The sequence below is a fragment of the Limulus polyphemus genome, unplaced genomic scaffold (genome assembly GCF_000517525.1).
Source record: "Limulus polyphemus unplaced genomic scaffold, Limulus_polyphemus-2.1.2 Scaffold2569, whole genome shotgun sequence".
Classification (NCBI taxonomy): domain Eukaryota; kingdom Metazoa; phylum Arthropoda; class Merostomata; order Xiphosura; family Limulidae; genus Limulus; species Limulus polyphemus.
In genome coordinates, this window is record NW_013668179.1 from 14,320 (window position 1) to 30,723 (window position 16,404).

The 16,404-nt window shown below is 35.5% G+C and overlaps 1 protein-coding gene across 1 annotated transcript in view; it reads right to left on the minus strand.

Annotated features, from left to right (window-relative positions):
• Positions 1–333: 333 nt before the first annotated feature.
• Positions 334–16,404, minus strand: part of LOC106467324 (zinc finger protein 91-like) — a gene marked incomplete at its 5' end in the record, with an annotated part of 66,014 nt that continues 49,943 nt past the window's right edge. Inside the window, 2 exons of the mRNA XM_022395488.1 lie at positions 334–2,323; positions 10,211–10,394. Coding sequence (XP_022251196.1) covers positions 1,041–2,323; positions 10,211–10,394 — 1,467 coding nt within the window. The remainder of the gene's footprint in view (positions 2,324–10,210; positions 10,395–16,404) is intronic.

Sequence of the window (16,404 nt, forward strand, 5' to 3'; positions counted from 1 at the left end):
AGAAGTGTTACAAATGACAAAGTTTAAAGGAGTGTGAAAACATACTGTTTGTTTGATCGTGTACGTGTGATCATCAGTGCAGTACGAGGTGTGAAGATAAAAGTCCTTTTCTAATACAATTAATAAAAAAAAAAGTTATCCAATCACTGAATTGGTTTACATTAGCACTACTAAAACTTTAAATTCAAATTAACATAACAAATTTGATTATTTTGTTAGTTCTCTGCAGTCAAAAATAATGCAAAAATAAGTTAAACTACTACTGATATGGTTATCTTCACAAGAGGACTGGTTTTATTTCTTCAGTTTAATACACACAGTTTGACTACACACAGAAAAGCAATGAGGTTTATTATACATTGATATAATTACAAAATGTTCCTGGACCAAGAACTCATTGGACTACAATTACTTAACTGCACGATATATTACATAAACATTTAGATTTTACACCGAAAACATTAAAAAAAAATACAGAGTTTTCCACTTAACTCTTTCTAAAAAGAAGAAAACAGTGAAATTACACAATCAAATAATATCTATGACAGATTATGATTGAGCAAAATCAATTGAACTTATCATATTCACAAGATTCTTCAACATGTCTAAGGAACTGGTGAAGAAATGACCTAGAAGAGCCTTCATTATTTTCTCTTAAGTCCATAGTAACACACTCCACTTCACAAAACGTTTCTAAATACGGACCACCTTATAAGTCCTAGCTACAGACATCATACCTGGGTGAGTTATTTACAGTTTGTACTCCTGATGTTTTAGGGTTCCATACTTTTCTACACACCATACTGATGTGGTTTTACACACGAAACACGAGTGTTCCCTGTCACAACTGTACATCATAACTGTAAACATTTCATACTTCTATGGTTTATCCAAAGTATGAATCCTCTGTAGTTTCTCCCCACTATATGTACATTGAATGTTTTTGCTACACACTTCAATGTTAAGGTTCCATTCCAGTGAGTATCTTTTGTTTTCTGAGGTTGGTATCAAATACATATTTTTTTGATACACACTGTAAATTATGATTTCCCCAGTGTGTAACCTTTAATGTTTCTTTTGATATCTCTTTGTTCCATATTCTTTGCCACAGATACACAGCTGTATGGTTTCTTCCCAATGTGTATTTTCTCATGTTTTGTCAAGTACCTCTTTGTTACAAATTTTTTGCCACAGATTGCACAGCTGTATGGTTTTTCCCCACTGTGTACAATCTCATGTCTTTTTAGGTAAGTATTTTTTCCAAACTTTTTTCCACAGATTTCACAACTGTATGGTTTTTCCCCAGTGTGTATTCTCTCGTGGCTCTTTATATCACTTTTCCTTCCAAATGTTTTGCCACATACTATACAGCTGTATGGTTTTTCCCCACTGTGTATTACCTCATGTTTTCTTAAGTTACTATTAAAAACAAATGTTTTATCACATACTTTACAACTGTATGGTTTTTCTCCAGTATGTATCCTTTCGTGATTTCTTAGGATAGTCTTTGTTCCAAATGTTTTGCCACAAACAAGACAACTGCCTAGATTCTCTCCAGTGTGTAAATTCTCATGTAATTTTAGGTCACTATTTACTCTAAATTTTTTTTTACATATTTCACAACTATATGGTTTTTCTCCAGTGTGTATTCTCAAGTGATTTTTTAAATTTCTTTTTGTTCCAAATTTTTTTAAACAAACTATACAACTATATGGTTTTTCTCCAGTGTGCACTGTCTCATGTGTTTTTAAGTGAGTATTATATACAAATTTTTTACCACATACTTTACAACAGTATGGCTTTTTTCCAGTGTGTATTTTTTGATGCATTTTTAAATTACCATTTCTTTCAAATTTTTTACCACACACTACACAACCATATGGTTTCTCTTCAGTATGTATTTTATGATGTACTTCTAAATAACTATTACATACAAATTTTTTACCACATACCTTACAACAGTATGGTTTTTCTCCAGTGTGTATCCTTTCATGTGTTTTTAGGTTACCTTTTCTTCGAAATTCTTTGCCACACACTACACAAACATATGGTTTCTCTCCAGTATGTATTTTCTGGTGTATTTTTAAATTACTATTTGTTACAAATACTTTTCCACAGAGTAAACAACTGTATTGTTTCTCACCTTTAGAAGGCATAACAGAATGTTTCAGGTTAGGTACACTTAAATTCATTTTTCCAAATACATTACTGTTTGGTTTCCGAGATTTGTTGACTTCTATTTCCATAAATGGATCTTCTTCCATTAAAACATGATCACCAGCAAACTGATTTCCAGAAGAGGTGTTCACATAGGTCTTTATATCTAAAATAAAAAATATGGATGTGAAAAATAAAGTTATTGATAGATACACCATACATTATTTTGACAAACTCCTGGGTATATTCATATAGTTTGAAAGAGTAGAAAAAGTGTTTCTTCCATGGTCCATATAGCATCAAAAGCATAAAATGCAGGTAACAGAACACATTCAAAGGAAGCTTTTAAATTTGGACAGATACCGCCACACTAAACAACATTACTTTCAGCCAGTAATTCCTGGATTAATATTAGTAGATTTTGTCTGTTTGTTGATATGTTGTGCAAAGCTACACAAGAGCTAATTATACTAGCCATAGATAATTTTGCAGTAGTAGACTAGAGGGAAGGTAACCAGTCAATATGACCCACAGCTAGTTCTTGTCATTTCTTGTGGGGTTTGACTGCCAGTCTTATATCACACCCATGGCTACAAAGTGTGTAACACAGTTTTTTTTTGTTTTTTTCTGTAATGGAAATGAACCCCACCCCAGTATGTTAACTATTGGGCAATGCTTGGTCCATTTTGAAGATCAGTTATTTTGCTACTTCAAGTGGTAGTTATAATAAAATGCTTATAACTCTTTAACATGTTGACTGACAGCAACATATTTAAATTTCCTGTTCAGAGTATCTATATGCAAGTAAAATATCTAGAAATGTGAAGATTTTGACAAAATAAAACTATATCAGTAGGTTTTCTATTCTTTTATCAAATTCAGGGCAGAATCATCTAATAATAATGTGGGCACCATCAGCTTCTTCAAAGTAGTAGACACAGCCCAAATTACATGACCCAAAATTCATACAAGCAATCCCAAGTGCTAAAAGTAGTCCTAATTCTACTTTTGATATCCTTATATACTTCCCAATAGCCAGATGTCCTGTCTAGCACACTGAACCAATAAACTCTTCCCATCATATCATGGTAATACAATGGTATATGTGACAAAACTGAGAAGTGGTAATCTTAATTACTGAGTTTCCAGTATTCACAACTTAACCAATGACTGCTTGCATGCCAGGTGAGGGCTCTACTAACTGAGGTAAAGGATTACCACACAAGTAACTTTTGGTAAGTTACTTTATTAATAATTAACTACCATGTTCTTCATCTCTAACAAACAAACCACATCATTTTTACTTATCTCGTGGTCATGATATGACCAGTGGTTGGGTGTCAATTTTTCTTCTGACCATTTAAATTACTGTGACTCCTGCATGCAGGATGTGAACTTGAAACACTTACACAATAATAATGAGTTTTAACAAAGTAACTAGAAATACAGATGTACCTTGTGTACTGGAAAATAAATGAGTGATTGTTTAGATTTATTTGTGAAATTAAGTCTTTCTTTAGTTTGTGAAACCTTGCAAGTTATAAAACCTGTAATTGAAAAAACATAATAATTAATATTAAATATTTACTTTACAACAGTTCTGTAGAACTTGACCAACAGGCTTTTCAGCAAAAACAAGAAATGTGTTTACATGGTAACTGCAACTCACATCTTGTAGATTTATACACATTATATTGAGTAAAAAAGAAGAAAAGAAATTCCACTACACAAAATGATATTCTTTATTTTTACTGAATAAAATAAGTTTAAATCTACAAGATGCGAGCTGCAGTTGCCATCCAAATCCATTTCTTGATTTTTATTTTAAAAAAAGAAGCTTATTGGTCAAGTTGTACAAAGTTGCTTAAAATTAATATTAATCATTACAATAATATAGTGCTTCTATTTCAAGATTTCTTGTAGAATTAAAAAAAATTAGTTTAGGTGGCAGCAAATCAACCCACTAATATCCTGACCATAACAACACAACATATTATGTGATCATGGTCACAGTGAGAGATTTTATAAGTAAACATTGACTGGGATGGCATGTACTCCTGGATAGCTCAAGGTGGGACTAAATATCCTGATTTAAATTGTGGCTCTGGAGTCTCAATTCACTTATCTTCTTCACTTAAATATTTAATACAAATTATTACAATAATATTAATATTTCATGATTTCCTATCAGATTTGAAAAATATTAATATGTAAGTCTAGTTACAATTCTATAACCCTAAGCATATAATTTTTTTTTTTTACAAAGTTACATCCAAAATTTAATTAAACTACTTTATCATGAACTTATGTCAGTATAAATGGCATCAAAAAGGAGTTTTGTAATTAAATTTTTTATATTATCTAAGTATTAATTATTATAAATTTCAAAAGAAAATATTCAAATAAATTCTCAATCTTCACTTTCCTTTATCACATGATACATCTGAGCTTTGAATTTACATTTTAGTTTGTCTTTCTACCCTTACATGAGTGTCAGTGTCCAAATAATTATAGTGTCATACTACAAATATTGCCAAGGCTAGAATATAAATCTGAAACATTCAATCTTTTTGCTTTACTCAATTTAGTAGACCCACCACATGACACACCCATCCTGTCTCTCCCTCTGTCATTAGGAATATATCTATAATTCTCTCCAACATTGCTAAAGGACATGTTTGTAACCACTAGACAGAACAAAATCCAATATCCTGCCCTCATGTATTTCTTTATATTTTAGCAGAAGTGATTACAGTTTTGAAGAAAATATTATATGTTGAATAAAGTAAATGTTCTGAGCAACTAACAGAAATTTTTAACCGATTTATAGCTTAGCTAGAAAGGCAGTTAAAAAAAGGAAAGAAAATAAGACATTAAAATTAAACTATTAGTGAAATTTGCAAGAAATTAGAGTTCATGTGAAGTAAAAACCTGATCCCACATCCCCAAAGTCATATCATTCAGATACACCACAGTCCTACAGGGAAGTCTCTGTGAAAAGATGGAAATCTGGTCAGGAGATAATAAGGGGATGCCCACTGTTGTATCAATATGTTTGAGCCACCAAAACCAAAAAAAGGTTCCATTAAAATCTCAATGTCTACTGGAGGAGATATATATGTATGCATGTCCTAAAGGAATGAGTGGTTCTAGTGAAGTTAGTGTCCTCAAAAGCAAAAGAACTTTGTGTGCATGGTATAAATGTGAAGTACAAATCTTGGTGACATGATATTCTATTTCCTGCAAATGATGAGGTGAAGGCTGAGTCTGTTTGAATGAGAGTTCAAAAACACACCAAAATGTACCAAATATTGTGTAAGTATGAGAAAAAGACTTAGAATACTTGACTAGTCAGCCCATCCAAGCAGACTCCTACAGAAGAATGGAGATGTAAGAGAACTCCTCCCAAGAAGGGGCAATAAGAAGTCAATCGTCCAGGTAATTATGGAATATTAGCTGCATTCTATGAATATGGCAAGCAAGTGCCCCATGACTCAACTGAAGACATAAGGAGCAGATTCAATGCCAAAGAAAAGAACTGGAAAATTGATTCTAATAGATGAAATGGAGAAAATATCTGAAGGACAGGCAAATTCAAATATGTAAGTAACTGACATGTAGACCTTGGTCATCCACAAACCAGGTGAAAATGATCACTGGAGAATAGAAACCCTCCATTCAGAACCACAGGATGACTATAAAGCAGTTGAGTGACAACAGAGCAAGGTGTTTGGAGAGGAACACACGTGGAAGACCACAACAATACCTCTTCTGTATCATGTATGCTCTTCACCTTATGTGGTAAGATGTTTCACATACACAGATGGAAGTTTGAGGGAGCTCATCCAAAGAAGAAGAGAAAACTGAGTGGGTTCAAACCAAAATCTCATAACAGACCATACTCTCAGTTCCAGCTAAGAATGAACGAAGGATCTCCACCCACAGACAGGAAAGTGGAGTAAGCTAAAATGGTGCCCTATGGTGTAGAGTGGTTAGGGCATGTCAGACAATACCCAGCAGGCATCCAGTTCCAAACCAGTTTTGGACATCCAACCTGTGGTAGGAGGAGGGTCCATGCCATCTTCACCTTAAGTTAAGTAGAATAAAAGGAGACAATTTCCCTACCGATCTACGTAACAGGGCACATGCACAAATACACAATTACAAACAACCATCTGGGAACATAAAATCCGAATGATGGTAGGAATGAATGTGCCATGGTGGTGGTTCACACCAAATCCAAAATGAATTGGACTTTTCCACACAGCACAACATGGAGATGGAACACGTATTGGAAAGATGTGCAACAACAACCCCTGGATAGGGCGCACAGAAACTGGAGTGCAACATCAAACACCAGGGCCCACTGCATAGAGGAGGATATGATGCAGCAAAAACCCTATACTAAGGTAGAACAAAGATTCACAACCAACATGTGTGAGGATTTACGTTGATTGGTCCAGCTCCAATCCAAAATCACTACTGGAAACCAGAAAGGATGACAGATCCCAACTAGAGGGATGAACTGCAACTTGGCAGATGAATTTGAAAGCAACATCATCCTCCAGATAGGACTGCACAGCAGTAGACTGCCTCAGTTAAACATGTACAACCTCACTCTCTGGATAGGATTACATGGAAGCAGGATGCAACATAAATCTCTGGGATCCACCACAGACAGGTGGAGCACATGACTGGAAGATCTACACCAGCAGATCACCACTGCCCTACTCTCTAGTGAATGGAGGTGATCACATTCAGGAGGTTTTCTCTATGGTCCTCCACCCCATTGGCTCAGAAGTGGAAAATGGCAAGGACTCTCATCCTCCACTAGAAGAACAGGAGAGAGGAGGTGGGTAATGCAGTGGAGATTCCAGAGGAATGCTGACACCAGAGACAGTGCAACGGGTCACCATGAAATCCCTATTCTGAAATGCAGACCACCTTTGATTTATTCAATCTAAGGGGCAGTAGTGATGGGCAGCTGTCCCCTTCTGTTTTACCCATGGAAGTCCATGGGTTACTACAATCTGGAACAGGCATATGTCTAAAGCAAATATATCAAGAAGATAACCTAAGAGTGATCTTGTAAAACACCCCATCTTAACAGTGTGGGTATGTACTGAAATTGTTTTGATGAGCTATCCTCCTAAAAACAACTTTGGTGAGATGTCCCATTTAAACCTTGCCAAGACATCCTGTGAAACATCAACTTACTAGGGCCCAACCCCATTGAGGTGGAGCATCAGGAGTAATGTGCACAAAGTTAACCGCAGATAGGACTCCACAGAGGCTGGAGTGCATGAATCACTAGCAGAATATCCCGAGTTATCACAGTTCCCAGGATGATCAGATCCGGGACTACATAACGTCAACTCCCAGGACCCACTGCATGGGATTGAAACATCTGAGTCACTAGACAGGAAATAGTATACCCCAGTAGGCCTTATACTTGGTTTACAATGAAGAATTTGGTTAAATATGTAGCATACCTGGACAGGCTGAGTGGGAATCTAGACCTACAAGAAACATACCCTTAAAAGGAAAGTAATAAATACAAATTATAACTTACCAAGTCATGGGTGAATTGATAAAATAAACACACAAAAAATAGAAAAAATTAATTCAACATGCTAAGCAGTAGGAATAGGATATGGAAGTCATGATGCACACTTCTGAAATTAAATTAAGTAGACTTGGTAAAAAAACTACAGTGAACAAACAGTAGAAATTGAACAAAAAATGTTAAAGTACTACTTCGTAATGTTAATCAAAATACTACATCAAAAATATCACAATGTTAAAATATCTGCACTCAATAACTGCCTAATGAAAAGTGATAGTTAGTATAATCAAATAGGGGGAGTCACATGAGTCAGGAGGTTGTGTCACACTCCTATTGGTAGAGGGTTGTTGCAAGATTATTTACATGCAAAGACACTGTGAACCATGTAGATTGTAGGGTAAGTGGGAGTTTCAACACGTTTGGCATGTGAAAAACTTTGAATATAGAGGGCAGCACTGAATGATTATAGCTATATGTGTGGTGAGTAGAGGTAAGATACCGTATTGGAAACTCTGAAGGCTATAAAACCTAAAATGGAGAATTAAGAGCTACATGCATCACTTTGCACAAAGAAATGATGATTGAGAAGTTTTTAGAATTTCCTTTTGAAATTAAAAATTCAAAACTTAGATAATATAAAAATGTTGATTAGAAACTAGCTTTGATTCCAAGTTTACTGACATATATTGATTAAAAAGCTATTTTCAATTAAATTTTGAATGAAATGCACATTTTTATCCCAATAGAACCTCCAATCTAGATGGCCCAGTTGAAATATGTAGAGATGATTTAAATCTAATCACTTTATTTATTTTGTGTTTTATCAAACTGTTATAATATATCATGCACTCATGTCTGAACACTCTCACTAAGGTTTCAGTCAAATCAACCAAGTTTTAATGAAGTACTTACACTAAAAATCTCTCAGTGAGTACATGGAATCAAACTGTTGACTTCTTCAGGTGCAAAGTGATTTTCATGTTGAGATTAAAAATACTTTTGTGATTCTGAAAATTGTCAAATTTCATTTGTCTAATCTCTAATACCTCTTAAATAAATTTCAAACATTTTTTTTTTGTCAAACATTATATTTTATGTTATTTTTTCTACCTTAACTCTATGCAAAGCCAGTTAATTTCAAGGATCTCATAACCACCATAAAAAACATGACATAAATTTAAATTCCCCTTTTTTCTTTCTAAAATGACTTCAAATTGTAATATGAAACTACATTTATTTATCCTAAATAGTTTAAAGCACATGAAAATATACACCTGTTTCTACTTAAATTTTATTATTGCCCTTTCAACTGTGTCTAAATAAGAATCCCACTATACAAGTTCTAGATCATTTGGTAAATGTATAGCTCACGTTAACTTATTTAATCAGGTTATGCCAGTGTACCTTATGAAAAATTATTAGTATTTTTCTTTATTTTACTTAATATAGTTTCTAATTTTTACATTTTAGTTACTCTTATAATAATAATATATAAAGAACACAAGAAAAAGAAGAAATATAGTAATTAACTGGGTCTTTTTTTCTTTTTTTTGCTGTCAACTGTGGATGAAATTTAACCCTATTTTTTATATTCTTGGTACTACTGCACTAAATAATTTTTTTATTGAATTAAATAAGGATCTAAGGTACAGAATAATAACATGTAAAAAGCAGACTATCTTTTAACTATTATAATTTTCTGGTTCTCTAAGTATGCAATAAGAGCAATGTCAATGTCTTTTCTGTGGGAATAAAGTTTAAATTTGAAGTGAAATAGAAAATTATCTGCATAGAATACAGTGTAATATATATGTCATTTGAAGCATTAATATTTGGGTTTTCTATTGGTTATAAGTAATACAGTATTAAGCTTCAGCTCGAACTATTGATAATTTGTGAAAGAAAGGATGTGATAGGTGAGTATGGCAATGGGGGGGGGGGGGGTCTGATTTTCTAGTTTATGGCTCTGAAACCAAATAACATTGAAAATTATAACAATTATGCTTTGCTGTGACTAATATTTATATTATAATGAGTAATTTACATTAAATTCCATACTTCTCAGAGGGGCAGTCAATAAATTAGAAAAAAAAGGAAGACCTAGAGAGAATATTTCAAAATTCTCATATTAGGGCAAATTGAGAATTTCTTAAATTATTGTCTTATAAAATTAAAAACTTCAAACTTATAAAATATTAACATTTGGATTACAGGCTATGTTTTGATGCCATGTTTATTCATATACCATGATAATAAAGTAGCTTAAATAAATTTTGAATGTAACTCAGTAAAACCTTGTGACATCTGCAGAAAATGTACCTGTATGGAAGGAATTAAATAAGTTATATATCTATTTAACCACTAAGCAGCATGAACATTTCTTAATTAATGATTTAAAATCATTACTAAGATTTTAAATAAATTAAAAGCTCTTTTAAACCAGTATTCATGATTTTACAGAATTCATTGCAGGATATTTTTACTTACCAGATGTACTTCCTAACTCAGAACCAGTTTGTTCCAAATTATCAAATTCCTTTTCTTTCTTCACATTTGTAACACAGTACTTTGAACCATCCAGATCATTATCATCCTTATCACTGAACTTTGAAATAATCTCATCTTGTAGTAGATCACCAAGCTGCTCTGTCTTCACACTAACAAGTTTGTTCTAGAATCAAGTGACACATTCAAAATGTCAATGAAAACAATTAGTACTATTACTGAAGTAGGCAAACACATATAAGGTATTCAAATGTACCTACATATAAATCATGAAGTTATCAAGCTAATATTTCAAAAGCTGGGAATTTGTATCTAAGAAGTGTTTCCAATAAGACAAACAATCAACTGACAAAACAATCAATATCAGTAATGTTAATAAGAACAAAACTTGCTATGTTTCACAATGTGAGTTACACAGCAAAGTATGACACTGGTAATTACTAACCATAATGAGTAAAGGTTATGTTTGTTTGCTAGAAAATATTTAAATGACACAAGCAATTGTTTTAAAAATTAACCTTTTCAATTTAGGAAAATGTTAACTTCCAAAACATACATACCTCTGCTGCCACTTACAGCGAGAACCCCATATTGGGAAGGAAGAGGGGCCAATGAGGTCATCATCCATGCAGAAAGCATCTATACCAAGATAAGAATGGTACACGCTACATCAAGAACAGGTATGCTCTTTACACTGAACTTAATTCCTGTAACAACTGTGTAGTTGTACGTGAGTAATCATCACTATAGGTCAGCCCCAACCAGATTGCCAAGTTTCCACCATTCAGGGTTGGAATTAAGTGGCCTTAGTCCCTATATCGCACCTTGATGGCTAAGGCAACTTGACCACAAAATTATATAGAGATATATACTTTTGATTGAATCCAAACCTGTAGCCATAGAGTGATACATTCCGAACAACTAGAATCAAGATGAGAAGGTAAGCGGACGAACCTTCTCTTCTTCCTGAAGAAGCCTAAAAGGCAACACCCCAAACTCAAAATAATGGGATCGTGTATGCCTTACTCAACTAAAGGAACAGAACTCATTCAGTCTGGAACTATGAATATTCATCCTCACTCTCCAACCGAGTAGGCAAGAAGCTTTCTACCTGACCCTGGAATTAGGGGGAGGACATGGAACAATTGTGCTTAACCAAGGACCCAGGATGGGAACATTATGTGTTTGGAATTATGAAGAGATAGTGGACCTCCTTCCATGAACAATATGCTGAACTGATATTCGTAAAAATGAAGGGCCATGCACACCCTAATCAGATAGCCAAGCATCAAATTTGAACCAATATTATGAGTAGGCTCCCTTGTAGGGTAGCACTGCTCCACCGACATCTGGCAAAAAACATTCAGGGACCCGGATAGGAGGGCCCCCAACTTTGCCCTCTTCTCCAAGAATGGAGGAATTCACTCAAATGCTCTGGAGGAAAAGCCTCTGTCCACTACCCCAGTGACTGTAAACTGTATGTGGTAAGGACTCCCTAGCTCCACTAGAAGAATCTGGGGGGTAATGCACATTGGGGAGTCCTGAAGAACATTTTTTGGAAACAGTGCAATAGTGAACCAAGTTCCCTAAATTTTTAAAAGCAAACTGAACCCAATTTATTTAATCTGATGATTAGCAGGATCCCCTTTAACTTTACTCATAATAGTCCATGAGTGGCGGTCCAGCATAGCATAGTAATACCACCTGGTGAGTACCTAGGTGGTCTTATGGAACACCTCATTTCTACAGAGCCTGTTGCAACCAGTAGTAATTATAATGAAACAGTGGTTGCTAGTGCGGAATTGGTTTGATAAAAGCACACCTGTCTGGGCAACAATCGCCATAAAGTGGGAAAACAAGGAAAGGGACCCTGAAAGGTAGAAATAAAAATACTCAACCCTCTGGATAATTGAGCAGAAATTGTTAAGACAGCTACAGGGTGTAGGCAAAAACCCTCAGATGAAGAAACTGCCAGATCAGGCTAATGATGTGAGATAAAGATATTGGGGAGGTCCACATACTAATCTGCATAGTGACCTCCAGTGGGCAATTCGACTGGGATGCTAAGAACATAGAAAAGAGAAATCTGTTCAGATATGACTCACAGATGATACCTCACCTGCAAAGAGAACCCAGAATAAAGGTATAATTGGAGGCAACAAAACCTTCAAGACCTTCACTGAACATGACCAATCACTGTTTTTTTTTTAATTTAGAAAGAATGAGAAAGTTGTATGTGGACAAAGAGCACAAATCTCTTCAACCGGTGATGTCCGTGGGTTAGCAGCCGAGAAAATTAAATCTGCAGGTAAAGAGGATACATGGCATATAAAAGTCAGGTCACAAACAGGTCGAGAAAGAACACGTAACCCGAATCTACCCATCAGGTAACTGGAATGGTCATTTGGGATCAATTGCCCAAAATGATGTGAGGAATCTGGAGAGTTCTGGGGACTCAAAAGTATGTAGTTGTGATAATCGAATGGTAGTCAATAAGGCCATGGTAAACAATGGCAAGTGTGGAAGATGCAAAAAACCTCTGTCAAAGAGCAAAGTCAAAAAACAAGTTATGGTTGATACCACTGATTGAGAAGGGTTCAACCTCCTCTCAATACAACATTGCCAATATGCATGTCCTTACCTTTGTGAAAAGTGACTTTCAGATGAAACAGAAACTAAGCCAGATAAGCTAGATGCACCATATCTGATCATGACTACCTTTATAGAGAGAGAGGCTAAAAAGAAGTGGAAAAACTGAACACACCAGAAGGGACTGCAGAAACAGAAACCTGGGTATAGTCACCAATCTGGTACAATCAACAGAATCTGACAATGAGTTGGAACAAATCATATGTCATATCCTGGGTAACATATCAAATGGAGAGGTTTTAGGGTGGTAGTCCCCTGTCCTGTTCAGATGGAAAGCATCTATTGCCAACACCCAAAGATGAGGTACTGGAGACCAAATTGCCAGTAGTTGGGTGATCCAATGAGAGGCCAACCCACAATTAGAATTGTAAAATGAGAGGCAATACAACTGAACCTTGTGATGCAACATCTATTCTTTTGGGAGAATCTGTTTGGATTGAGACAATGGACCTGCTACCACAGGCATCATCCATGGAACATGGCAAGCTAGAAGGGTGATAAGATAAGGCTAGTCCCAAGAAGGAGGTCCAATATTCAAAAATAAGGAACACTAGACCACATGCCTTCTTGATGAGGAACATAAGACACCACCACAGAATAATAGAGTGAAGCCTGACTATTTACCCCTTAAGAAGCCCAGACCATGAGACCTTGCCTGTTGAATAGCAAGAAGGACAAAAACATTATGTAGAGGATCCTCATCGTCCATGCATACTGTGGAATTCCTAGCTGTTGGTATAGGTACCCCAACTCTGAAGCAAGGCATTCGTGAAGAGAATGGAACTTTGGAAAAGGTGGCAGTAGAGGAACCCAATTTGTAGTAGCATCCTGACTTAACCCCTCAAGATAGAAGAATGATCCTGACTAATGAAATTGGGGAAACCAGGAAATAGGTGTGTATGATCTCTGGTTGCTTAAAGTACAATAAAAGGCTTGCTTGTGTTCTCATCCCAAAGGTATGAGGGAATAAAGTAATTCCAATATTTCCAGAAGAGAAAAAGCCAACTGTGCAGTGGGAGAAGGAGGGGTGAGTATAAGTGTGGCATCCTATTCTATAGCATCCAGCAGAATTGGAGACAGCTGAGCCTGACTGAAAGATGAGATGAAAAATAAGAAATAACCAGACTGATGACATACTGAATTGGAGCAAGAATATATGTCACAGTCCCAAACAAGAAAACTGCCTGGGTTGTATCTGGAAGTAGAAGCAGGATGTGATGGTCTAACAATTTAAGAGATGTTACCAGCAGTAACCAGTCCTCCATGGAATGGTGTGTGCACAGTACAATATAATGAAAGGGATGAGAAAACTCATACGATACAGCAGAACCATGTTAAACCTACCGAGGAGCTGATGTCAGGGATCGGTACTCATGAATAGGGGTGGAACTATGGCCCTCCTATAGGAGCCGATGAAATTCGAGACTCCTACAACAACTGGGTGGAATGTAAAAGCCGAAGATTGAACCAACATACATGCTAACAATAGATCCAGCTCGTCCTCAATGAAACTGGTGAACCTGAAAGTCTTCTAACAAAGTGAAGTGAAAAGAAACACAATGTCCCATCAAGAGACATAGACCTATATAGGTGAACTACAAAATCTGTCTTAGAACCCCAAAATTCAAGGAGCAGATATTATTTGGGTTGGAAAAATGCTTCCATCTGATGGTAGGCAAAATCATGAAGTTCTGACAATGTGTTGAATATGGCAACTGTCCATTCACATAACTAAGAAGTAAACCTTCCAGCATGAACCACAATTTTCGTACCTAGAGAATATGAATAAAATTTGCTCCCAGATCTTTCTGACATCAATTAAGTTGCAGGCTCAAAAGCAACCAGCAAAATACCAAAAACATCACACAGTTGAAGAACCAACAGAAGAAAACGAAATCAAAGGTAGCTGATCCCAAAGTGGCTTCCATTTCGTTCTTCATAGGTCAGTTAAGGGCTATGGTAAGGCAAGTTGTTTTTTTAGAGCAAAGCAACTGAAGGCCACCTGCCACATCCACCTTAGAGAATTGAACCCCGGACCATGGCACTGCAAGTCCGTAAAATTACCATTGTCCCACAGGGGGGCTGAAAATCCAAGAGACTAAAAAGAAGGCACAGGAAAAAGGATCTCCAAAACTTCAAGGATCATCCTGAAATGCAGTAATAATCCGGGAATTCATACCACAATCGCTTGTCAATTGGATGAAATAAAAAAAAATAAAAAAGTTATTTTTATGAAATGAACTGGATAACACGATAATGTTCAAAGTATCACCATATGATCGTAAAATATTGGGAAACCCGTTAGTGATGCTTTGTTGAAAAAAAGTGATCAATTTATTTGAATAAGATACTTATATACAGTACCAGGATAGAGAGCGCATTGACATAGGTGGAGGGTATCACGTGACATATAGCAATTGAGCGGGGTATAAAAGACTGGAGCATATGAGAAAAATCAGACAATGCTTAGATGGGCAAAGAAGAAACTATCAGTTGAGTAACAGCTATAAGTAGCAGCAGAGGTATGTTTTGGAATTTACACACTACAACATATTTTATTTCTCAATACACTGTTTTTCACCTACAAAGGTATTAGTCATTACAGTCTTCTCATAATTTCGTTAATAACACATCTACTATCTCATTTTATGTTGCATGATATATTTGAGGAAATCCACATTGTTAAATAAGTACTTTCACCACAAAAATCACTATATTGTTGTTGTTAGCTATATTTTCAATGTTTTAATTTAGATGTAAGCAAGAGAGTGCATAAGGTTAAGATATAATAAATTTGACTAAGGCCTAAAGATGGGAGCATTTAGTTATAAATACAAGTAAAAAGTTCATTCAGGGCTAGTAAGAGAGAAGTGTGTAATAAGAAGTTATTAAATACACAGTGAGTTATGTCTCTCCTGTTATTCAGTTTCTTGGTGAGTTAAGTGCTTATTTTCGATGACGAGGAACCCACTTTGAGAGTAATAATGCTTGGAGACGGCTTGAATGGGTAATGGGTAATCCTGTTTCGCCCGTTCTTGCCAACATATTTATGACCCAAATCGAAACACTTCGTCTCCCACTGTACTTTTGCTGGTTTCACTTCTACAGAACACACACTAACTTTCTTTGAACACATAAATTCCATTCATCCAAACATCAAATTTACCATAGAACACGAAAACACTAAACAGTTATCTTTTCTTAACCTCAACATTATTAGATCGGACACACAGTTTAAAACCAAAATTCACTGTAAGAGCACACACACAGGCCTCTACATCCCCTGGAATTCCGCTCATGACACCACACAAAAAATCAATACACTCAAAAACCTCATAAACACAGCCACAAGACTCTGTTCAACGGACTAAACAGATGAAGAAATCAACCACATAAAGCATTTGTTCATTCACATCAATAAATTTCCACCAGCTATTGTTGAAAAATTCTCCAAATTCCCCACAACAAAACTCAAATCACTAACATAATTGATACTAACAAACCCAACAACAGAACATTACACTGCA